The 25,548-nt window shown below is 37.2% G+C and overlaps 1 protein-coding gene across 3 annotated transcripts in view; it reads left to right on the top strand.

The window, feature by feature from the left end:
• The window catches only part of LOC127658784 (leucine-rich repeat and calponin homology domain-containing protein 4-like), a 61,016-nt gene extending 35,721 nt beyond the window's left edge, over nt 1–25,295 (top strand). The window contains exons 4-18 of one of the 3 annotated variants that reach the window (XM_052148317.1): nt 54–159; nt 589–835; nt 961–1,066; nt 1,466–1,574; nt 1,689–1,783; nt 2,156–2,214; nt 6,316–6,450; nt 8,258–8,335; nt 13,194–13,248; nt 13,379–13,442; nt 16,041–16,133; nt 16,288–16,385; nt 16,509–16,646; nt 16,811–16,888; nt 24,891–25,295. In XM_052148317.1, coding sequence (XP_052004277.1) covers nt 54–159; nt 589–835; nt 961–1,066; nt 1,466–1,574; nt 1,689–1,783; nt 2,156–2,214; nt 6,316–6,450; nt 8,258–8,335; nt 13,194–13,248; nt 13,379–13,442; nt 16,041–16,133; nt 16,288–16,385; nt 16,509–16,646; nt 16,811–16,888; nt 24,891–25,064 — 1,635 coding nt within the window. In that variant the 3' untranslated portion in view covers nt 25,065–25,295. Of the gene's footprint in view, nt 1–53; nt 160–588; nt 836–960; nt 1,067–1,465; nt 1,575–1,688; nt 1,784–2,155; nt 2,215–6,315; nt 6,451–8,257; nt 8,336–13,193; nt 13,249–13,378; nt 13,443–16,040; nt 16,134–16,287; nt 16,386–16,508; nt 16,647–16,810; nt 16,889–18,087; nt 22,330–24,890 lie in introns of those variants that run through there. The other 2 variants (XM_052148306.1, XM_052148328.1) reach the window with 2 other exon arrangements.
• Nucleotides 25,296–25,548: the final 253 nt, after the last annotated feature.

Below are 25,548 nucleotides of genomic sequence, written 5' to 3' on the forward strand. Positions count from 1 at the left end.
TATTTCCTTAGTCTTTCTCTCTGTCTCTTTCTTGCTGTTTGTCTCTGCATCAGGATGTGAGCTGTAATGAGCTGCAGACTCTGCCTGTTGAGCTGGGCCAGTTAGAATGTTTAAGGGATTTAAATTTGAGAAGAAACCAACTTACAACTTTACCTGAAGGTCTGTATCCCAAACACATTGTCACACACACCTCTTATAGTATTTTAGTCATTTCTTCTCCTCCCACTTTTTTCTACTCAAGCCTTGTTTATACTTTCGCCTGGCACTGTAGTGCGTGCGTCCTGTGTGCGCAACTCTCACTGGCCTGAAGCGTTTATACTTATTTGGTGTCAGGTGCACTAACCGCATTGCACTGCGGATGACTTTTAAGGTGCTTTTAATTCAATCATTTTATAGTGGTTTTCAGTTACGCTCTGCAAAAAACAATGTCACTTGTTTTCGGTTTTACTTCCTTGAACTGTTTCTAATCCCTGCTCTAAAATAACCTAGGATACAGATCTCACACCATCCCAATAACTGCATCCAATCATCTCTATCTGTTGCAGCTGCATGCATTAAATACTCTAATTTGCACTTCTCTTATCTCAGAGTTGTCAGAGTTGCCGCTCGTTCGGTTGGATGTGTCATGCAACCGCATATCTCAAGTGCCTGTTTGTTACCGCCATCTGCGGCACTTACAAACCATCATCCTCGACAACAACCCCCTCCAGATGCCCCCAGCCCAGATCTGCTCCAAAGGAAAGTTCCACATCTTTAAGTATCTGAACATGGAGGCCTGCAAGAGGACCCAGGATCAGTTTGAGAAAGCGCTTCGGCCCACTGCCTTCAACAGCTGGTGAGAGAGATTATCAAGAGGGCTCACAATCAGTGCATGGTGTTGAAAAACTCGAATCCGCTGTTTCCAAGAAAACCTTACTTATGTTTCTGCTTGTGTGTGTGTCTGTGTGTGTGTGTGTGTAGTCTCTCAAGTCTCTTGGATCAGGATCTGTTCCCTAGTCAGTATGGCGCCCTTGATTCTGGGTTTAACAGTGTGGACAGTGGCAGCAAAAGATGGTCAGGAAATGAGGTATGAGGAGAGCTTTGTATTTTGCTCCATTAAAGACTAATGCACCATTTCAGCTGAAGTTTCTAAAAGCTTATCAACAGGCCCACATGGAATCTGCACCTTCAGGAAGCTCTACAGTTTTCCACAGTAATGAGCCCTTTGATATGCCCTGCCCATCACTGCTTATCAAGTGATTCCATGGGGTCTTTTATGGGGCTAATTTGATTTTGCTTTCAGCTGCCAATAAGGGTGTAGTACTCACAGCTCACTTCTCAAACGCTCAACTCATTTTACTGTGCTAAAAAAATGTGAGTGAAAATGTCAGCAGGTTCCATTTGGGCCTGCTTATCAAGAGTTTTCATTTCATTTGGATGATCTAAGCAGCTGAGCATGTGTATGTGACCTTCTTTCTTGCTCCAGTCTGCTGACGATTTCTCAGAGCGTTCATTACGATTGACCGAGATTTCCCGTGAACACACAAATTTTCAGAAGGAAGAGGAGAGAGACATGTTACTAAAAACACCTAAAGGTAAACACACATTGTTACGTGTTAATTACCTCTCTGGGTGTGAAATGTGGCTACGCAGATGATTGTGTCTAAACCCTTATTAGTATAACATTTGGTCCTTTAACTTCTATGTAGTGAATGGAGACCTCGAGCAAGTGGATTTCATGTACAACAGTGTAACGGAGGAAGAAGAGGAGAGATGTCAACCTCCACTTACAGAGCCCTCTCAGGTCAGGAGGACTTAATGAAGTTATCATGAGTTCAAATTACAATAAACATGCACCAAGTAGATTTTATATGGGACGATATGACAGTGGTTAGTTAATCAGCGTGGATGACCCTTAGGTAGAATAAAATAGATTCTTTGTCGTATGTGAGTGTAAATGATAAACTTTAAAAAAGCTCTAATAGTTTTCTTTCTTTAGGTGTTAAAGGTGCCGTTTTTATCATGGAACATGTTTCCTAGGACACCTATTTAATGAATGAATCCTCCCTTTTATAGGCTTTACTCCTAAACTCCTTTCAATACATTTGAAGAATTATAGAAGCCACAGGGTAAAAATATGTTTAACCATCAATGATTGTCACTCTGTCCATGACAGGAAAAGAGTGAAAGTACCAGCAGCACACCCTCCCAGAGCCCCGAATCGACCGGCAGCAGGTGAGACTGTCACTCAGACAAACCCTTTTATAGAGATTCAGATCTTCTCTGCTGTTTACAAATACAAGACCCACATTGCCGGTCTTAGAAATGTATTATCAAGATGGAGGCTGCCTTTGAAGGACCATAACGTTTTGTGGCAAAGGCTCCCAGAGTCCTACTTCTAAGGACAAGGAATTTGTTTGCATTTCACTGATGTAAAATACCTTTGGATTAGCACGATACATGTAATCTGATTTGAATAATTTGATTGGTTGTAGGGTCATGCTATTGCAGGCCCTTAAAATGTCAGCAATCTGACTAGCCTGTTGCTGACTTACAGTGGAACATTTAGACATCACAATGCTCTCAAACTGATTTGCTTGCATGTGTCGTATCAGGTTTGCAGCAGTTTTACAATTCCTTGAAAAAGAATAATTGAATTGGATTAATTGTTTCTGCTCATCTGTGAGTTGCTTTCAACAAAAGCATCTGCTCAAAGATGAAATGAAATTGTAAGATAGTTGTTTTGCAAACATTTCAAATAGCTTTGGCTTCGGGTCAGATATTTAAAAAATCTGTTTGACAGATGGCATGTTTCATTCCAAGAGTGAAACTTTGGCTCCAATATTTTTCATCATATATCTGCTCTCAGTATCGGCCATGAAAACATCAGTCAATTATGTCTAAAATGGAAATCATATGACTTTCATTTATAGTATTATTCCAATCAATAGTAGGATAAAAATACAAATGTACTGACTGAGATTGACTTGTAGGGGAAATTCAGGAAACAAACAGCAGCAGCGCAAATGTAATGTGCACAAAACATTACTACTATACATGGTGCATTAAATCCAGACAATGCAGGTTAAAGGAGAGTGTGATGACATCACCTCAAAGAGCACATCATTGGAATGCATTTGAATACAGCTGGTAATACTGTAGAGAGTGAGAAGATCTATTATTGTACAAGTGTGGGTGTAGGGGCATGATAAATGTAGGAGGAGAGGGGGGCATTTTATTGTCTCATGATAGCAGGCTGGAAGATTCCAGTAGCTCTTAAGGCACAATGTGGAATAAACTGTGACTAAGGTTGCTCCAGGATGCATCTTGAGTCGAAAAAACAAAGACGAAACACGTTTTTCTGTTCGTAAATGATGTGAAGGCCACATTGACACTGTTTAGTTCATATATAAAGTCAAGCAGTTGTCATGAAACCGAGAATATTAATTAAAGTGAGTTGGTTCCCTCCTCCACTGTGGTTGTGCAAGGTCAGCCTGTGAAGGAGTGCTGGAAAAAGTCAACAGCGTGATACATTTGTTTCCTCCTACAGCTCTAAGTTGAGTACCTGATTCAAGTGTTACTCAGACCTGCATTTCACTATAATATAGAAGAATATTACTGTTATTCTACAGACTTTGTGTAGGGTTTTACAAAAATCCCTAAACCAAGACCAAAGTTACCAATTTTAACACCTTCTAGAGCAGGCCTATTCAACTGGTGGCCCATAGGCCAAATCCGGGCCATTCTAAAATTTTAAGTGGCCCGTATAAGGTTGAAAGTTGTCTTGGGATCAGTTCACACCAAACACGCTTTTGCATCTCTCTGCACTGTTTTTCAATTGTTTTCTTCTGGAAACTTGCACTAGACAGCATCTCATGCACGAGCGCTACATCATTTAGAAGCTTTTAGAGGTTTCATCCTTTATTTTGATGGAATGGGAAGTTTAAAGAACTAAAATCATCGACAACATACAAATGTGAGTTCTTGAGAAACAAACGTTCTTTCCGTTAATTTGGTAAAGAAAATATTCCATTTGGAAAGTCAAAAGTTTACATTTTTGCATCTATAACAAATTTAATTGTGAATTCAAATATTTAGCCAGGATTACTCCAATTTTGACCAATGTTGAAAGCAAGTTGATTTAGTTTTTTGTCGCAAATTACCGAAACACATTATAATAACTACAAAATATAAAGTATTTGTAAAGCATTAGTTTATAGTTAATTAATTATTTATAACTTATTCCTAGATTATTAATAGAGTATATACAAATAGTATGTTATTTATTATATTGTAGTGATTTATTGTTTAATTAGTTCATATATACTCAGATTGATGTTTTTTATCCTTATTTAAACAACTTTTAAGAGTAATGGATCATTAATAAATGTTGAAGTAGGCATATATTTACTAAGTATAAAAAAATAAATTATTTTATATATATATATATTAATAATTAAAAATAATTGTGCATTTGGCAGACGCTTTTATCCAAAGCGACTTACAGAGCCCTTATTACAGGGACAATCCCCCTGGAGCAACCTGGAGTTAAGTGCCTTGCTCAAGGACATAATGGTGGTGGCTGTGGGGCTTGTACCAGCCTCCTTCTGATTACCAGATTACCAGTTATGTGCTTAGACCACTACACCACCACCACTCCAAGAATATTAAACTGCTTAAATGTGAACTAATCATTTGCTACAGTTAATATAAACAAATAACATATTTCTATGTTACTAACAGTGTTGTAACAGTAATTTATATATTATTGATTAAATACAAGTGGATAAAAGTTTTTTGTTGAAAAAATATTCTTGCTCAGCCCGCATGCCTCGAAGAATGTTTCCATCTGGCCCACATGAATTTGAATAGCCCTGTACTAGAGCTTTCAATCTACATCCACCACACTTGGCACAGACATTCAGGCTGTTCTGACTCCAGTTGCAATGTAATCTATAATACATTTTATAACTGATCAGACTCGCGTTTTCCCCATAATAGACTATGGAAAATCTCCATAATCCCATTGACTAAGGCTAAGATTTTGCCTTGGAATATTTGTGAACTCCGAATGTCAAAACTAACTAACTTACTAGAACACCATAACAATACCTAGTAACTAGCCAGAACACCCTAGCAACCACCTAGTCACCCTAGCAACACTTACAGTAGCAACCAACCAGAACACCCTAGCAATTAGCTAGATCAGCCTAGAAACACCTACAGTAGCAACCAACCAGAACACCCTAGCAACCACCTAGATCACCCTAGAAACACCTACAGTAGCAACCAACCGGAACACCATACCAACTACCTAGATCACCCTAGCAGCACCTACAGTAGCAACCAACCAGAACACCCTGCAATCAGCTAGATCACCCTAGAAACACCTACAGTAGCAACCAACCAGAACACCCTAGCAACCACCTAGATCAGCCTAGCAACACCTAAATTAGCAACCAACCAGAACAGCCCAGTAATCAGCTAGATCACCCTAGAAACACCTACAGTAGCAACCAACCAGAACACCTTAGCAACCACCTTGATCACCCTAGCAACACCTACAGTAGAAACCAACCAGAACACCCTAGCAATCAGCTAGATCACCCTAGAAACACCTACAGTAGCAACCAACCAGAACACCCTAGCAACCACCTAGATCACCCTAGAAACACCTACAGTAGCAACCAACCAGAACACCCTACTAACCACTCAGTAATGTACTCTCTGTCTGTTTGACTTTCAGCCATTCTGTATAACTTCTCAACTTTAGACTTTTCAAACTTTTTCAAACCAGGCTTTGTCAAGCCAACATCTAAGTTTTTCTTGACAAACTTAATCAATCTAGTTGTAATTAGAGGTGCAAGCTATGCATGCATCACAATTATGATTTGCATTTCAACTAACTTGAACTTATCCTGCACCTTTTATTCCAAGGACAGGAACGATACTTCAAATTGAGTGACATATTGAGAAGAGGTGTGCCATGACAGACAATATTTTTGCACAGTGGACAAGAAAACAGTTAGAAATCTCTCAGATTTACATAGAAAGAGGGACCCGATCTATATTTAGAGACCAGAATTATATAGAGATTTTGGCTAGTAAGCAGCCACCCAGAACACCCTAGCAACTACCTAGATCACCCTAGCAACTACCTTGCAATGCCTAAGCAACCATATTGCAATGCACTTAAAACTCTCAGAACACCTTGACAACCACATAGTGATGCTCTGGCAACCACTAGTATCATCTATATATAGCATTTTGGTGTGTAGTTCTGTTATGAGAAAGGAGTGAAAGACATAAATATCTTTGTCACTTCCTTCTTGTCAGAATATTTGTGATTGGAGACGGTTCAGATTTTGTCTCTCCATCCAGCCCCACTCTAGAGGAGAAGAGGAGGCCTGGAAACCTGCTCATCTGGCAGGAGAGAGAGCGAGCGCAGCAGCAGAGAGACAGAGCCAGCACGTGAGTGTGGAGGGAGGATGGGGTTGAATGAATTAAGGAAGTGTTGAATTGAAACTTGAGAGAATGGGTGATATTGTGTCTTTGTCATTAAAAAAAAATTAAGTGCGGTCAAACAAACACACACAGTAAATCAATAAGCCATGAGAGGAAATATGTTTGTGTTTTTATCACGTGTTCTTAGGGATGACACAAAGCGAACTGTCTAAAACACCCTTAACCAGGGTCTGTCCTAGGATGTGGTCTTTGGTGGAGTACTTGTGTTTTTTTTGGGGGGTGGCAACATTGATGGGTTTGCCGTCAGTCTGGAGGGCGGAGTGCCCCTTGATCGTTTCACTGTCAGTCAGGGTGGGGGCATCAGAAGTTTCTGGGGGGACAAGAGGCAAATCTAGGGGAGGCAATTCCCCCTCTTAGACCCAGCCATGCTCTTAACCGTTGTAAAAACACTATAATACATGGACTCAAGTGGCTTATTGCTTTAAAACTGTAAACCAGCGGGAAGAACACTGGTAAAAGACTACAATATTCAATAAACTGTTATGTTTATTATTAATTAGGGATGTCCCGTTTCTGATACTACACTCATGTATTTGCACTCGTTCTCTTAAAAATGCCTGAGGGAAAAAACTGTTCCTGTGCCGACGGTTCTGGTGCTCAGAGCTCTGAAGCGTCGGCCAGAAGGCAACAGTTCAAAAAGGTAGTGGGCAGGGTGAGTGGGGTCCAGAGTGATTTTACCAGCCTTCTTCCTCACTTTGGAAGTGTATAGTTCTTGAAGGGGAGGAGGGCAGGAGGCAACCAATAATCCTCTCAGCAGTCTGAACTGTCCTCTGTAGTCTTCTGATGTCTGATTTCATAGCCGAACCAAACCAGACAGTTATTGAAGTGCAGAGGACAGACTCAATGACTGCTGAGTAGAATTCCTCATCTGGTGAAGGAAGTACAACCTCAGCTGGGCCTTTTTCACAGTGGAGTCAATGTGGGTCTCCCACTTCAGGTCCTGTGAGATGGTAGTGCCCAGGAACCTGAATGACTCCACTGCTGCCACAGTGTTGTTTAGAATGGTGAGGGGGGACAATGTTGGGGTGTTCCTCCTAAAGTCCACAATCATCTCCAACGTTTAGAGCATGTTCAGCTCCAGGTTGTTTTGACTGCACCAGACAGCCAGCTGTTCAACCTCCTTTCTATATGCAGACTTATCGTCATGATATATCTATAATATTTAGATTGTCTGTTGGCCAAACATCTTTTTGCAATGCAAATTTGCAAAACACAAAAGTCCATGCATGTGATTTTGTTTCTGTTCTCCAGTGTTGTGTACAAAATGTAGTGTGGCCCCCCTAATACAGATTGAATGTTGGTTGTCTTTGGCTAAGTTGAAAACTCTTTTTGGTTTTCTAACGTCATCGTTTTCCAATGTATGCGGTTATGGTTCAAGTGTGGATGAGAGGCATAAACAAAGCAAAAGTGATGTGTTCTTTTTTTATTCTACCAATATACAGTATATATGCTACTGAAGAGTCTTCAATAGCATATAATGGCTTTTAATGACATAAAATGGCCTCTTTTATTTTCTCTGTGATATTCCATCATCAAAGGCTTGTGGTTTTAAAGGAAACCACGGTTACCTGCTCTCTTATGCTGTGACTTCATTAGTGTCTGAAAGCACATTTAGAGTTATGATGCGAGAAACAGTCATATGAACAGCACAGCCCAGAAAACATCAAAAGGGTTCTCCCAGAATGCATCTCTCTGTAGGAACGAAGTCCTTTATTAGGAAGCTATTGACTAATTAGTGTTTGATGTCTTACAGTTTGCAGAAGATCACTGTAAAAACAGGAAGTAACTCGGCGGCGACGACCAAGCCTGGAGGAACAGGAAGTGTTTCAGGGTAAGAGTGTAACAAATGGTCTGCATATGCTTTATATGTTCTGTGGTTGAATGCGTGTGTGTGCTGAAGTGGTAATCTGAGTCTCTTTAACAAACAGAAAGTAAAATCTACCTTTTGAAACCGTGACACTCAGGTGATCAGATTACCAACATGTGGCATGCATGAATGAAAAGCCAAATCCAACAAACCTAAAAGGGATAGTTCACACACAAAAACATTTCTCATCATTTACTCACCTTCACGCCATTCCAGATGTGTATGACTTTCTTTCATCTTCAGAACACAAACGAAGCTTTTTAGAAGAATATCTCCGCTCTGTTGGTCCATACAATATAAGTGAATGGTGACCAAAACTTTGAAGCTCCAAAAGCACATAAAGGCAGCATAAAAGTAATCCATCTGACTAAAATCTGTATCTTTTTTACGTGATAGTAAAAAAGGACTTAAATACTGATCTATTTCTCACCCACATCAATAATAATGCTTCTGAAGACATGGATTAAACCACTGGAGTCATATAGATTACTTTTATGCTTCCTTTATGTGCTTTAGGAGCTTTATGGACTAACAGAGCTGAAATATTCTTCTAAAAATCTTGAGGGTGAGTAAATGATGAGAGAATTAAATTTTATAGAAAGCAGGCCCGGCTCCACTGGGGGGCCTGAGGCCCACCCATTCATGAGCTTGGCCCACCTTGACAACCATGCCCGCATCTTGAACTGTTTGGCCCACCTGGAAGGTCCCATGATCCACCTTACATTTTAGAGCTGAAGCCAGGACTGTTAGAGAGTCATTTAATTTCTTGGTTGTAGTGTTATAATTTTGCTGTGTTGTTTTGTAGTTGGTGAAATGTATGGGCTGAAATATGTGCCACCAGAAACTGAATTTGAACCATTTATATTTGAATTTGAATGGCTAAACTTGAATAATTGCATTGAAAAACTGAACTTGAATCACATAATTTGAAATTGTATTGTTTAATTAAAATTGAATTTATTCAAAAACTGAATCTGAATTGTATCATTTGAAATTGAATTTATTTGTTTGGAACTGAAGTCCAATAAAATTTGATCCTCACTGAAAATTAAACTCTCTATATAGCTTCACATTCAATTCTCACAATTCAGACTCAGTTCTCAAATTCAATGAGACAGACATCCGGGTAGTTGGAGGATGAAGGAAGAGCAATCGAGCGCAGATCGATAGATAGCGTTCATTGGCGCACAGGACTCCTCTTGGGCCAATCAACACCAATGTTTTGGAGCACAGTACGTTACCCGCCATGAAACTATGGAATTACGATTGTGTCAATAATAATGAATGTAACTTTATAAAACTGAACGTAACTTTATAAAACTGAATGTAACTTTTTCAGACACTATCAAAAATATTCCATTACAAAAGAAGAAAAACACAATTAAAATGAAAAAAAAATGAACTCAGTCGCACGAATTTAACAGGCTATGAATTTAACAGGCTACGAATTTTTTGTTAATGTTTTTCAAAGATTCGTTTTCGCAAATCGTGGATTCTGAATACATGGCCACAGATTTCAGCTTACGCCAGCAGTTTTTCGTTTGCCGTTTTGAGACAAACCTCTCGTGGGGGTGGGCTTAACAGTGATCTACTCTGATTGGATAGTGAGCTTTTGATGGACAGGTGCTCTCTGACCCGGATGTACAGACGTCACTCAGTGGCGCACATATTGGAAAGCTCTCGCGGTGCTTTGTTGTATTACTTACTAACGATATGTAAATAATATTTGACCTATAATGATATAATTTAATATTATATGAGACCTTCGATCGTCTAATAGTCGTCTTCGATCAATCTGTAAAGATGAGCTCTCAGGAGAGACACGGAGCGGCATCATCTTCCTCCTCCTCTTGTTTTTTAATTATTTTTTTTAATGCAAAGAACAGGAACATACAAAAGAGAAAGCATACGTACATCACATAATATCAACCAAAACAATAAAGAAGACAAAAATAAATAGAAAAAAAATAATAATAGTAAAAAAAAAAGATAATAATAATAATGTATATAACAATAAAAGAAGAGGTAGGGCATTACATCACACAAAAATGTTCACATGAAGAGATCAAATGCAGTGCAGATTCTAACAGTCCTTATGGCTTTCTTATTAGTAGATACTGAAATCAAATGTTGATAATTTTCTATTTCTTTTAAGAAGACAGAGAAGATAGGTTTACAGTTTAAAAATTCGCATTTGTGAATATAGAATTTGCTTAGGAAAATAATTAAATTAATAACAAAACAGACATTTTCGTTTGTGGGGTCTGAATCAAAATACCCAAATATAATGTTTCTCATATGTATTGAGAAGCCTGGCAAAATCTTACACTTGATAAAAACATCAATATTATTCCAGAGCTTCTGAGTGTAATGACACGACCAAAATAAATGAACCACTGTTTCATCAGAATTCACACAAAAAGAGCATGTTAGCTCAATGTCAGATTTAAATCTTTGTATAAATTTCTTAACAGGATAGAACCTGTGTATCAACTTAAAGGACATTTCTTTCACTTTATTTGTGAGAATGAATTTCTGCTGTAAAGACCAGATTTTTTCCAATTAAGTTTACCAAACAAATTATTCCAAAAGGAAATAACAGGTGGAACAGAAATCAAATCCTTAAGAAATAAAGATCTTATAGTTTTTAGCTTTCGACTCTGAAAAACAGATTTGACCAACAGAAGTATCACAAGGTTTAGGAAAGGATGCAGTAGATACTGGGGTGAAGTAATTACGGTTTTTAAAAAGCATACATAAACCAGAGGGAGTAGCACCCATTACTGTAGCAAATTCTTTTGGGGTTACTGGTATTTGGTATTCAGAAAGAAATTCTGAATATCTGAATAAAAGACCTTGCTTATTAAACAAATGCTCCACTCCTCCTCCTCTTGTCCTTCAAGGCAGCTTGAAGTAAGTTCGTGTTACTGAAGTAACCAATAACATCGATAAAAGTTTTATTCATGTAACATTACAGTGTGCAACAGTTCTGGCTTTATTTTGCAAATTTATTGTTTAACCACTTCAGCTCTGCAGGATAGTTTGAATTTTTTAGAGAATTAGGCATATCTGAATTTAAAAGAGCGTCCTGCCCACATACATTGGAGTAAATGGATAGAAATTGTCTAATTTTACAGAAACAGAAAAATATATTGCATATATTTTATTATATTTATTCACAATGTTTTGATGAACACATAAAATATCATATTTTTATATATTTTTTAATAATTTTTTTATTGTCATTCACAAGTCTGCAATGCACTGATGTCATGTCATGATGTTATGTAGTTTGATTGTTTGCTCTTTTGCACAGTTATTATATTCAAGGACGTGTCAATGTAGACAGTTCAGATATCAAACTGGTCTTTATTCTACAGCAAGGCAGAAATCTTGGTGCAGATGCTGCATCTGTACATAACAACCTTGAAATTCTTAACCAGTCGCTCGGGAATACCAGCACAAGGCAGGGTCAGCAGCAGTCCGTTCAGCAGTCGGGGCAGAGTCAAACAGTGGACCAAGATATGGCCAGGTTTCAGTTTTGCAGTCATGACAATGACAAAACAGCAACATTTTATTTAGCATGCATTTACAATACAACAATAAATTTGCAAAATAAAGCCAGAACTGTTGCACACTATAACGTTACATGAATAAAACTTATATCGATGTTATTGGTTACTTCAGTAACACGAACTTACTTCAAGCTGCCTTGAAGGACAAGAGGAGGAGGAGGTCTCTCCTGAGAGCTCATCTTTACAGACTGATCGAAGACGATTATTAGACGATCGAAGGTCTCATATAATATTAAATTATATAATTATAGGTCAAATATTATTTACATATTGTCAGTAAGTAATACAACAAAGCACGACGTATTGCATAACTACAAATCACCGCGAGAGCTTTCCAATATGTGCGCCACTGAGTGACGTCTGTACATCCGGGTCAGAGAGCACCTGTCCATCAAAAGCTCACTATCCAATCAGAGTAGATCACTGTTAAGCCCACCCCCACGAGAGGTTTGTCTCAAAACGGCAAACGAAAAACTGCGAAGCGTAAGCGAAATCTGTGGCCATGTATTCAGAATCCACGATTTGCGAAAACGAATCTTTGAAAAACATTAACAAAAAATTCGTAGCCTGTTAAATTCATAGCCTGTTAAATTCGTGCGACTGAGTTCATTTTTTTCATTTTAATTGTGTTTTTCTTCTTTTGTAATGGAATATTTTTGATAGTTTCTGAAAAAGTTACATTCAGTTTTATAAAGTTACGTTCAGTTTTATAAAGTTACATTCATTATTATTGACACAATCGTAATTCCATAGTTTCATGGCGGGTAACGTACTGTGCTCCAAAACATTGGTGTTGATTGGCCCAAGAGGAGTCCTGTGCGCCAATGAACGCTATCTATCGATCTGCGCTCGATTGCTCTTCCTTCATCCTCCAACTACCCGGATGTCTGTCTCAGTAACTTGAAATTGAATTTGAGAACTGAATCTGAATAGTGAGAAGTGAATGTGAAGCTATATAGAGAGTTTAATTTTCAGTGAGGATCAAATTTTATTGGACTTCAGTTCCAAACGAATAAATTCAATTTCAAATGATACAATTCAGATTAAGTTTTTGAATAAATTCAATTTTAATTAAACAATACAATTTCAAATTATGTGATTCAAATTCAGTTTTTCAATGCAATTATTCAAGTTTAGCCATTCAAATTCAAATATAAATGGTTCAAATTCAGTTTCTGGTGGCATAAATTTCAGCCCATAGAAACGATCATTGTCACTATTTATTGTCAATCTCTGTCTCCCTCTAGTGGTGACAGCTCAGACACCAGCTCTCCACCCAATGGCTTAAAACAGAGATGTGCTGTGAGTCTTCACATTTCTGCTTTCCCTCCCTCATTCTGTTTTCATTCAGTTTAAAACTGATAAACACACTGAAGAGAAGGGACTTGTCATTTTTTTAATTATTGCTTATTTCTTTCTCTTTTTTCTCTAGAGTGTAGATCAGGTATCTTCATCTTCTCATGCTGTGTCATTGCAGCACTCCAATAGTCGTCCAGGTACTCTTCACACCAGCTTAAAAGATACAGTATATATACAGTAATGGACATGTTTTATTTATATATATATATATATATATATATATAGACACACACACACACACACATGCTAGTGGCCTCAACTGATCACAGTGTATAGTCAGGACATAAATAACGTGTAAAATGACTATTAAAATTTGAAAAAAAAAAACTTCAGAACTTCAAACTGCTTCAAAGAGTTCTCATCAAAAAAAATCCTCCACGTGGAGCAATGACAGCTTTGCAGATCCTTAGCGTTCTAGCTGTCAGTTGTCCAGATACTCCGGTGACATGTCACCCCACGCTTCCTGTAGCACTTGCCGTAGATGTGACTGTTTGTCGGACACTTCTCACTCACCTTATAGTCTAGCTGATCCCACAAAAGCTCAAGGGGTTTAAGATCCATAACACTCTTTTCTAATTATCTGTTGTCCAATGTCTCTGTTTCTTTGCCCACTCAAACATTTTCTTTTTGTTTTTCTGTTTCAAAAGTGGCTTTTTCTTTGCAATTCTTCCCATAAGGCCTGCACCCCTGAGTCTTCTCTTTACTGTTGTAAATGAAACTGGTGTTGAGCGGGTTTAATTCAATGAAGCTGTCAGCTGAGGATATGTGAGGCATCTAATTCTCAAACTAGAGACTCTGATGTACTTATCCTCTTGTTTAGTTGTACATCTGGCCTTCCACATCTCTTTCTGTCCTTGTTAGAGCCAGTTGTCCTTTGAAGACTGTAGTGTTCACCATTGTATCAAATCTTTCGTTTTTTGGCAATTTCAAGCTTTGTATTGCCTTCATTCCTCAAAACAATGATTGACTGTCGAGTTTCTTGAGAAAGCGGTTTCTTTCTTTCTTTCTCTTTCTTTCTTTTTTTGCCATTTTTCTTCCATTTTTGATGTAATATTGACTGTAAGACATGCCAGTCTATTGCATACTGTGGCAACCCAAAAACAAACACAAAGACAATGTTAAGCTTCATTTAATGAACCAAATGGCTTTCAACTGTTTGATATAATGGCAAGTGATTTTTCTTGTACCAAATTAGCAATTTAGCATGATTACTCAAGGATAAGGTGTTGGAGTGATGGCTGCTGGAAATGGAGCCTGTCTAAATCTGATCAATAATGACTTTTTTCAAATAGTGATGGTGCTGTTTACATCAGTAATGTCCTGACTATACTTTGTGATCAGTTGAATGCCACTTTGGTGAATTAAAGTACCAATTTCCTTCCGAAACAACAAAATCTGCACATTATTCCAAACTTTTGGCCAAGTGTGTGTGTGTGTGTGTGTTCATGCATATATATATATATATATATATATATAGCTTTAAAGCCTTCTGGTAACTGACAAATGTGGCAATATGGGTGAAAATATTGATTTACTCTATTGAAAATATTAAATGTCCTGCACAGAGAGGTATACAAATGTTTGTCAAATAAAATACTCTCTAGAATGAGAACATCCCCTCATATTAAATATTAGATACCGCCTGTCACCGACTGGCAACGGCAAGATAGCACATTGCTACAGCACAGGCCTATTCACAATGCAATTTACGCATCTATTGCGCAACTTTGTTCAAGCTCATTTGTGCATTTGCTTCACTGTCTGTGCAGATGTAAGTCGTGATATTATATTTATGTTGTTGATAAAGCTGAATAATGTCATATAGGATACGTTTGAAAAAAAAAAATTATTAGCCAACTAAGCGGTTTAGTTTACTGGTGTTCATCTCTTTCAGCTCCCGCAACTCAGACAGGACAATCCTTTAAATACTATGACTGGATCATTTTTTTATTCAAACAAGATTTTTCTTCTTCTAAAATATTGTTCGTGCATTGGCAATATCTCGCAGTGTTTTATTTCTCGTCATATATTCGCCAACAACATGTTTTAAGTAGAATTGAACATTTATTATCCTCATAATGCATATTATTCCATTTCATTTTTGTTAACGGTATCAAAATACACTTTCAGTTTAATCAGTACCGTAATCTTCTGCTTATGAGATTAATACTGCTTCTGGACATGTATTCAGTGCAGCTGGAAACATCATAACCCCAGTGAGGTCCTCTATGAAACCGTAAAAAAAAAACCTTTTTTATTGTATATTTGTATTGAATTCAAGGTTTCTTGTGCGTGGTTAGAAAAAGAGCACCGTTACAGGAATGCTTTATATCCTTGCAATAAAAATAGCAGTAAGGTATTTTGCATTTTGTGATATGGGTTTCACTTCTATTCCGTGTTCAGTGACGCACTTTTTAAAATTGTATCCACAATTAACACGTTAGCTGTGGGCCCTCAACCACCATACAATGTTTACTGACGGTGGCTGGCCCTTAAACACAGCGGTGGTAAATATTTGCCACCGCTATATATAAAGCTATTGACAAATTTTTTTTTTAATGGATCCTTCAATATGTTCCGCCCCCACATCTTGTTTCAGTACATCAACCATTTTGTCATACAGTATAATTTCCTGGAGGCTTTAGGTCTTCTTGTGACCTTAACTCTTGAATAATATTTTTTCTTTAAAAGAATGCAATTCAAGAATTCAAGGAATTTTGGTTGTTTCTTTCCAGAAGTGTCTGTGAAGCCTTGTTCTCCCACAAGTTCTGCTCCCAAACCCAACAGCTTCTTATTCCGTACGTCCTCGCGCTGCAATGTCAAGACAGGTACGCACGCACACACACACACACACACACACACACACACACACACACACACACACACACACACACACACACACACACACACACACACACAGGAGTTCTAATCTAATTTTGGACTAGTGTATGTTGTAAATCTTTGTTTTACTCTTTCTCTCAGGGTCAGCAAACAGTTTGGCTGAGTCTGGTCGGAGTGAATCTCGCTCCACGCTCAAATCCCCACGAGAGGAGAGAGTGGACGTCTTACAACTGCGTAAGGTAAAAAGACATCCTGCATTCTAGTTCCTCCAACACTCGTCACCCCTTTCCCTTCTTTCTTAGTTTTTTATTCTTTATCTAACCTTCTTCTCACTTTTTAGTCATAATTTATTTCTCTTTCAGTCTCTGGAGTCTCGTCTGAAGATCACTCTGCCTGAAGATCTGGGAGAAGCGTTGTCCAATGGCACAGTCCTCTGCCAGCTGACCAATCACGTGCGACCTCGTTCTGTGTCAATCATCCACATCCCCTCACCGGCAGTGGTGAGTTAATGCTTGGATCTTATTCATACTGCAGCTAGAACTTCATCTAATATCTTTTAAAACAAGCGCTAAACATGGATCATAATGTTTAATGATGATTTATACAAATAACTCCTGAGTTATATCGTAACTGGTGTATATTCATCTCTCTGATTCAATCTCAGCCAAAGCTGAGTGCTGCCAAGTGTCGCCTCAATGTTGAAAACTTCATTGCTGCGTGTCGTAGACTGGGAGTCCCTGAGGTAAACAGAATGTTCTTCTTTTATTATTTGTTTATTTATTATCTTCTATTTTGTTTGTCTTTCGTAGATTATGCTGTTTATAAATGAAAATCCTTTCATCGACTGATTTCAGATGACTCCTTTTTTGATGTTATGATTATGCATTATGTATCTGATTTGCAAATGAATATGTCTTACAAGCTGGCTCTTTTAATGAATTGGTCAAAAAGATTATTCATTCTTTAACTCACAAGTTATCTAAAGCACTGAATGGGCCGTTATGTTGAATTTTAAAGGAATAGTTCCAAAAAATGAAAATTCTCTCATCATTTACTTACATTCATGCCATCCCAGATGTGTATGACTTACTTCTGCTGAACACAAACATTTTTTAAAGAATATCTCAGCTCTGTAGGTCCATATAATGCAAGTGAATGGTTAGCAAAACTTTGAAGCTCCAAAAAGCAAATAAAGGCAGCATAGATGTAACCATAAGACTCCAGTGGTTTAATCCATGTTTTCTGAAGCATTCCAATCATTTTGGGTGAGGGCAGATCAAAATGTAACTCCTTTTTCACTATAAATCTATAAAACTACAAGTCTCCTTAGCGAGCATGATTTCAAGCTTGATTACACTTCTTTGCAATATCTGGCACTCTTCGCATGCGTGGAGAACTAGGAAGTGTAATCGAGCATGATTTAAGCCACTGGAGTCGTATGGATTACTTTTATGCTGCCTTTGTGTGCTTTTTGGAGCTTCATAGTTTTGGTTACCATTCACTTGCATTGTTAGGACCTACAGAGCTAAGATATTCTTTAAAAAAATATTTTTTGTGTTCTGCTGAAGAAAGAAAGTCTTAAATATCTGGAAAGACATTTGGGTGAGAAAATGATGACAGAATTTTCGATTTTGGGTGTACTATTCTTTTAAGTTAAAAATAAGACAAAAATAGTAGTTAAGAAGAAGTTTATTCCTGCCCCAGAATAATAATAATAAAAAGGTCCTTACGATTCCCATCCATATTAATTAATGTTGTTTTTTAAAAGTTATTTTATGCTATTGTATGCTAAGTGTGCTCCTTTTTGTGCTTTCTTTGTTTTCTCCATCATTTGTATTTTAAATTATCCTGCTGCAATGTCTTGCTCGTTGTTCAACGCTGTGTCCAACCGTCCTCTCTGCATTGTCCTTCTTTCTCTTTGTCTGTCTCTTTCTATCTCAGATGGAGCTGTGTTTAGCATCTGATATCCTGTGCAGTAAGCTACCTGCAGTGCAGCGCTGTGTGAAGGCTCTCCTGGCAAAAACAGGAGGAGAGGAAGACAAGAACAGCACCTCTCCCTCTGTCTCTCCTGCTTCCACCTTCTCCACTGGCTTCCTACTCTTCTACTCTTTTCTTATGGCTTTGCTCTATCTGTTATACTGTCACCTTATTGCATAAATGTGTATATGTGTGTGGTGAGTGAGTGAGAGAGCGAGTGAGTAATTAATGTGTAAATGTAGTCCATCATCTCATTTACACACACACAGTTAAACAAAACCTTCCCAGACAACTTTTAAAGGGATAGTTCACCCAAATGTGTTGCTTCAAACCCATATGATGAACAACATGAGAGTGAGTAATTAATATGTAAATGTAGTCCATCATCTCATTTACACACACACAAACAGTTAAAAACCAACCTTCCCAGACAACTTTTAAAGGGATAGTTCACCCAAAAATGAAAAAGCATCCACTCACCCATGTGTTGTTTCAAACCCATATGATGAACAACATGAGAGTGAGTAATATTTGTGTGAACTAACCCTTTAAATATATGTATTTAGTTGCTATTAGCAAATTAATCTTCACATGTACTTCACATACAGTCCATAAACCTGTGAGGGCACATAGTGTAGCTGTTGAACATGAGCCATATGTGGTACATCAGAACAAACCCCTGACCAATAATGCATTTTAGATCACACAATAGCACTTATGTGCCCCATAGATCTCAGTTTGGGATACATTTGTTGGTAGTTGTAGGTTTGGTTAAATATCACTATAATAACATCATTATTACATGGAATATCTGATGCTGTCATATGGTAAATCACTAAGGATTCTTACTTATATTCTTTCTCCATACAATAGCTTATTAATAGACAGAGAGTGACCACAGACTCAATTTTCTACAAAAATTTGAACTTTATTTGGAGGTAGACATGGTGTACACTTTATGAAGGGCTTCTCCACCCGTCTGCCTTAGAATTACTGTTGATTCTTTTTTTTTATTGAGAATGTTTTTTTTTTTTTTTAAAGGGCATTAAATTGCTTGTATTTGCTCTGAAAGGTCATATTATGAAGTGCCTCCAAAGCAGAAAGTTCATACAAGTTCATATGTTCGCTTGTGTTTCTAGCTGATCTTTCCATTCGCTCTTACAGCAGCACACAAATGAGCTTGTTGCATCTGGGAATATGTTGGCAGTGTATGATGGTACTTATGAACTGAATTTGGTCTAATACGGAGGATGTTTGTTCCTTTTATTTTTCCACCATTTCTTTCTTTCTTGTCTTGTTGATTGTGACCACCAGAGGGCAGTGCTGTTTTCAAACTAACTGCTCCAAAACCTTTCAATGGTACTAATATGATTCAAAGCTGTGTTAACTTGTTACAGTTTTTTTGTTGAATGTTTGTTTTGGTCTTAATGAGAGTGACTTAATATAATTCTCATATGCAGACAGTTCAAGATTAAGTTATTGTTTTATTTATGTTTGCTGATCTATGTTCCGCTAAAGCTGCATCGGTGGAAACGTGGTGCCGCTGAGCACATTACGTAAAATGGACTAATCGCATTTCATTCAATTATTGATTTTTCAGTTGGCCAAATTAATAAGGTAATTCAATTAGGATTGCATGTTCATTTTGAGCTGGAAAAGAGAAGCACGATTTTGATTGGTTACTCGCTGTCGTTTCCGGATTCTGAATTTGGCCATAATGGTTTTATAGTCCTGTATTGTGCCATGGCACCCAGCTTTCCCAGTGCTGTATGTTGATGTTGCTTTTGTATTCCGTGCCTACTTAATGTGATTTAGGAGCTTTGCAGACAGTTTACTAACGAGCAGCCCCTCGTCTGGCGAGAACGATAAGAGACGAGTGAGTATGTGTGTGTGTGTGTGAGAGAGAGAGAGAGAGAGAGAGAGAGAGAGAGAGGGAGAGAGAGACTGGGAAACGAGGGTAGGTGAGCGGATGTGCTATGACTGGTGATGCTATCACCAAAATCCCTCACCCTATGACGTCTTAGACATATTTTAAAGAAATAGTTCACCCAAAAATTTCAATTCCATTGTTTTCTCACCCTCATGTTGTTCTGAACCTATATGACTTTCTCAGTCACTTTCACTTTCATTGCATCTTTTGCTTTGGAACAACATGAGGGTGAGTAAATGATGAAATAATTGACATTTTTGGGTTAACCATCCCTTTAAGTGAGTTTGTTCACGCGTATGGAAGTTGGTATGGTTTTATAACAATGCACGATGTTTGTCGGCGCTAAAGCTAATTCTAATAGCTGTTTCATTTTAAATGTCCACTCTGATAATGGACTTCTCATTTAGCGTAGATGCAATATGAAATGGTTACAGGTTCATGGAAAGGCTTTCACAGGGGATGACTGCAAATGTTTCCAATTTTTCTGATACTTACTCTAAATGAAACTCTTGACAGTTTAGTGGACACTAGAACTACATGAATGTTTCTATCCACATGTTACCTAGTGTAACCTAATGCAATGTATTTTGTAATATTTATAAAATACTGTGTATTTAAGAAGGTAATATGTGTTTATATTGTTATTAAGAATTTTTTTGTCTGTAAAGAAACTATTAAAAAAGGAAACACTGATTGACACATGTTGTCTGCTGCTTTACATGTGCTTTTGTCCAATGTTTATGACTGTGTTGCTCTCGCTAATGATTAATTCTGCTTTAGTTCTTTGTCTCTCCGCTGAGGATGAAATCCTCACGTCAGCTCATCTCTGTAGCTTGCGAGTCCTGCTCTTCTGTGCCCTTTACTAAAAGGTAAGTGTTGATTCATTGAGTGGATAGTGGAAAAGAGAGAAGGAAAGGTATACACTTTTTCTAGTTCACTAATCAAATGTGAGTAATGTGAGACATTGCACATTTGTATGTAAGGTCAGAATTCCTTGCTTCCATTGAAGCACACTAGATGCTCTGGGATGTTCTCAGATCGTGCTGGGATAACATGGATCAACAGGTTTCATGCAGTCCATTGTTGCCCGAGTACGTGCTGTCATTTAAAGATTATTATTTATTAAATACTGGTAACACTTTAGTAGAGGCATTAGGTTTCATGAACTAACAATGAACAATATATTTTTTACAGCATTTATTCATCTCTGTTAATGTTAGTTCATAAAAATACAATTGTTCATGTTAGTTTACTTTATAGTGTATCAACTAATGTTAACGTACGCAACATTTGAGCTGAAGTGTGTCGAAGCAAGAGGAAAACTATTTATGTGATTTAGTTATTTTCTGTTTATTATTTATAAATTAACTGGCAAGTTTTTTTTTTTTTTTTTTTTGTCATTTGTGTTCATGTGTGGGCAACGTTCTTTATGAAATATATCATTAATTATATTTATATAGGGTACACTACCGGTCAAACGTTTTTAAAAACGTACTCATTCTATATATATATTTTTTTTTTCACATTTTAGAATAATAGTAAAGTCATCAAAACTATGGAATAACATAAATGGAACTATGGGAATTATGTTGCGACAAAACAAAATCCAAAATAAATCAAAACGGTGTTATATTATTTTAGCATCTTCAAAGTAGTCACACTTTTAATAGAATTTGCAGACATGAACTCTTGACATTTTCTCAGCCAACTTCTTGTGGTATCACCCTGGGATGCTTTTAAACCGTATTCCCATCTAGAGTTCCCATCTATGTTGGGCACTTATTGGCTGCTTTTCTTTATTATTTGGTCCAATCATCAATTTCAAAAACGTTTTTTTTTTTATGAAATTTTAGTTTTATAATAAAATAAATTAATATGGTGGCGCAATTAAATTTTTGTCTACAAAACTAATTTCAAACATTTAAGCATACACCTTCAGATCAAAAGATTTTTTAAATAATGAGAAACATTTCAGACTTTGGAATAAATGTGTCAAAACTTTTTACCGGTAGTGTATATACATACACCGATCAGCCACAACATTAAAACCACCTGCTTAATAGGTACCCCTTGTGCTGCCAAATGTATCTCAAAATAGCATTCTGAGATGATATTCGTCTCAACAATTGTACAGAGTGGTTATCTGAGTTACCATAGACTTTGTCAGTTCAAACCAGTCTGGCCATTCCCTGTTGACCTCTCTCATCAACAAGGTGTTTCCATACACAGAACTGCCACTCACTGGATGTTTTTTGTTTTTAGCACCATTCTGAGTAAAAAACAGAGAATGGCCAGACTGGTTCAAACTGACAAAGTCTATGGTAACTCAGATCACCGCTCTGTACAATTGTTGAGAAGAATATCATCTCAGAATGCTATTCTGAGATGTGGGTTGGCGCTGTTTTGGTGGCACGAGGGGTACCTACACAATACTAGGCAGGTGGTTTTAATGTTGTGTCTTATCATTGTGGTGTGGTGTATTGTGGTGGTGTGTGTGTGTGGGTGCTATATAGCCTATAAGTTTGAAAAACAGATTTTATAATATACAACTCACCCATAATCTATACTTATTGTTAGGGTTGGCTGAACTAAATAATTAGAATGCAGAATGGATTTTCAATATGGTGAAGTGTTTGCTGCTTATGCTCATCACTTCACCCTTGGATGAAATCGGATCCTCTCTGTGAAGTGCTATAACTGCATGGCTGCTTCTCTGCTTCGCCTTAATAAACACTGTTGCTTTACAATATAGTTGGCAATTCAAGGGAATGAATCGTGTGATCAAGTGCTGTGCCGCATGCGTTGTTTGCCCTTCCTGTGTCTGAGCACTTTGGTGTGACTATGAGATCAAGATCTGTGTTCACAAAGACTATGTTCAGAATAGCATACTGCTGTAAAATTCTTACATATTCTTTAAGATAACAGTATGTACGCTGTGGACATTATGGACATTTTCTGTGTGCAGGAATACTCTGATGACCCAGTACAGTTGCCAAAATGTGCAGTGTACAACAGAGGGTAACCATTTACTAAAAGGTTTCATTTGTTCCATTCGTTAGTCAAATACTGAACATGAACTAACTATGAACAATACTTTTACAGTACTTATCTTGATTAATGTTATTTAAAAAGTTGGATACGTTAACATTGGTTAAAATGCATTACAAACAAACCTTAAAAATGAGTGGGGTGGGGTTTACGTAAGTCTACACAATTCTTAGTAGCTCTAAATAGAAATTCTTACTTAGAAATCAACTTTACCCCTCTTTGCTTGTACATTTGACTTGTTTGTACATTATACATAGCACTGAATTAAGGCTGGTTTTAAATCGTGTACTAACATTTCAATGCGTTTTTAACATACTGTAATTAATCATGTACCACATGGCACACACACAGACATTACACAGAGAAGATTAATGCATGCTATGTAGTCTAGTAAACATTAACATACTTTGTTGGCAAAAGAAATGAGATGCAAACTGTGCTTACATACCTCAACACAAAATCAACAATCAACAGATATTTTGACATTTTGAGTAGAAAATGAACTTCATATTTCACAAAATAAGAAGTTACCAATCCATACAATGAAATCAACAATACAAAATGGTGTAAATCATGTAAATCAAACAGTGAAACCATGCCAGAACATGAATTATTCTAGCCTGGTGCATGCAGGGAACACCAGCTTCAAAAAGTTACGTAAAATGTACTTGTTTTATTTACCTGTGAAATTTAATCAAATTAGCAAATAAATATGACAAGGTTATCTACTTTAGGATTGGTACATGATGAAGCAAAGTAACGATAACAAGCAATCATAAATAATATTTATAAAATAGAGCTTTAATTTTATACACGTTTGAATTGAGTACAAATGTAGAATTTACTTAATATTTTCAAGTTCACGTTTAAACTAGCTTATTCCATGTAGAAAGTACTTAATTTTTCAGCTGTATTTACTTGACCACAAAAATATTTTCAGTGTAATTCAGTTTTTTTCAGTGTAATATTGTTTATTGTTAGTTCAAGATACCTTATTCATTAACTAAACCCAACTGCATGGAACACCGTATCATGCAATGTAATGCAATTGACTTGACCTTCATTTCCAGTGTGACAAATAAACTCAAATGAACAATGATTTTTAACATGTGTTTTTTGATACATTATTTGACTGCCAAACGTCAAGACGTTTTACACAAATTAAAATTAAAATGCAAAATAACTTTTCATTTCCAAAATGATAAGGGGAGGCCACTTGCATGCAATGCTTAGCGATCAGTGTGACAACAATGTAAAATGTTTATCATGGAATGATGCCTACTGTTTCTTATAATATTTTGTTTTTTTAAAACGTCATTTACAGTGGTAAGTACTACGGTAGTATTCCATTCCGAACATAGCCAAAGCGTCTCAGCTGAAATGCTGTCTCTAGTGGTGTTCTGCCTCTTGTTTCCACTTTGTGTACCTGCAATCCTATCTGTACCTGTGCCTGAATATCTTGCATGTTTTGGGTCCTTGAGGGATATGGGATGACAGATGGGTTCCTCTTTAAATCTTTGTAAGTGTTTGCACGCCTCAAGTGCATGAAAAGCATTTCATATTAAGATCTAGGATATTGCTTGTTCATTTAGAGTGCTCTTCACCCATTATGGAAATGGATTTCTCTCTCCGAAGCCTATATTTGAAGATTTTTAGGGTCTAAAACAATTTCTTGCAGGAGGTTTCTTATGGCAAGATGCTTTATTATTGCTTACTGCTTATTTTATTGTTTCTCTCTCCTTTGTGTAAACAAATTTATATTGGAATGTACCCCCCCATACCCCACTAGGATGCACTTTGTCCATCCCAGCTGATTCTGGAGGAAGAGGGGCTCACACGTATTGCTCAGACTGTTCAGGCACTTTTGGAGATACCTACATCAGGTTCCCGTCGGTTGTCACGTCAGGACCCCTCAGGGATAACCCTCCAATCCACAACACACAATCAAGATGCCACCTGCTAGTATTATCAAGTGAATATTTCCAGCATATTTCATATGAAGATGCAGAACGTTTTTTTTCAAATGATAGAAATGATGATTTGACACCATCATATATTATTCCTTAATGCATAAATGATATTTCATATTGCCTGTTGCAAATGCATGTACAGAGGTTTGATGTATATTGAAGCACACAACACAGACAAAATGAAGCACAATAAAGCAAATTTAACTTAAAACTGACATGTTTGTTTGGATGTTTATGCAAATAATGAGAAATGCAATGCAAGACGTAGACTTGAAGTTATCTAAATGAGCCTTGTTAGTGAGGTAGTTGGCAGCTCCTGTGTTATCATTTTGTTGGTGCTTCCTCATAATTGAAAATTAATTATGTTTGTAATCGCGGCTTTATTACAATGCAAATTTAATTGGTTTTTACAGGTAATTACACTTGCAGAGCAGCAAAGGTGGCAGTGTGTGGATATGCCGTAATCCTATGATAAGC

This window comes from Xyrauchen texanus, chromosome 2, assembly GCF_025860055.1.
Source record: "Xyrauchen texanus isolate HMW12.3.18 chromosome 2, RBS_HiC_50CHRs, whole genome shotgun sequence".
NCBI lineage: Eukaryota > Metazoa > Chordata > Actinopteri > Cypriniformes > Catostomidae > Xyrauchen > Xyrauchen texanus.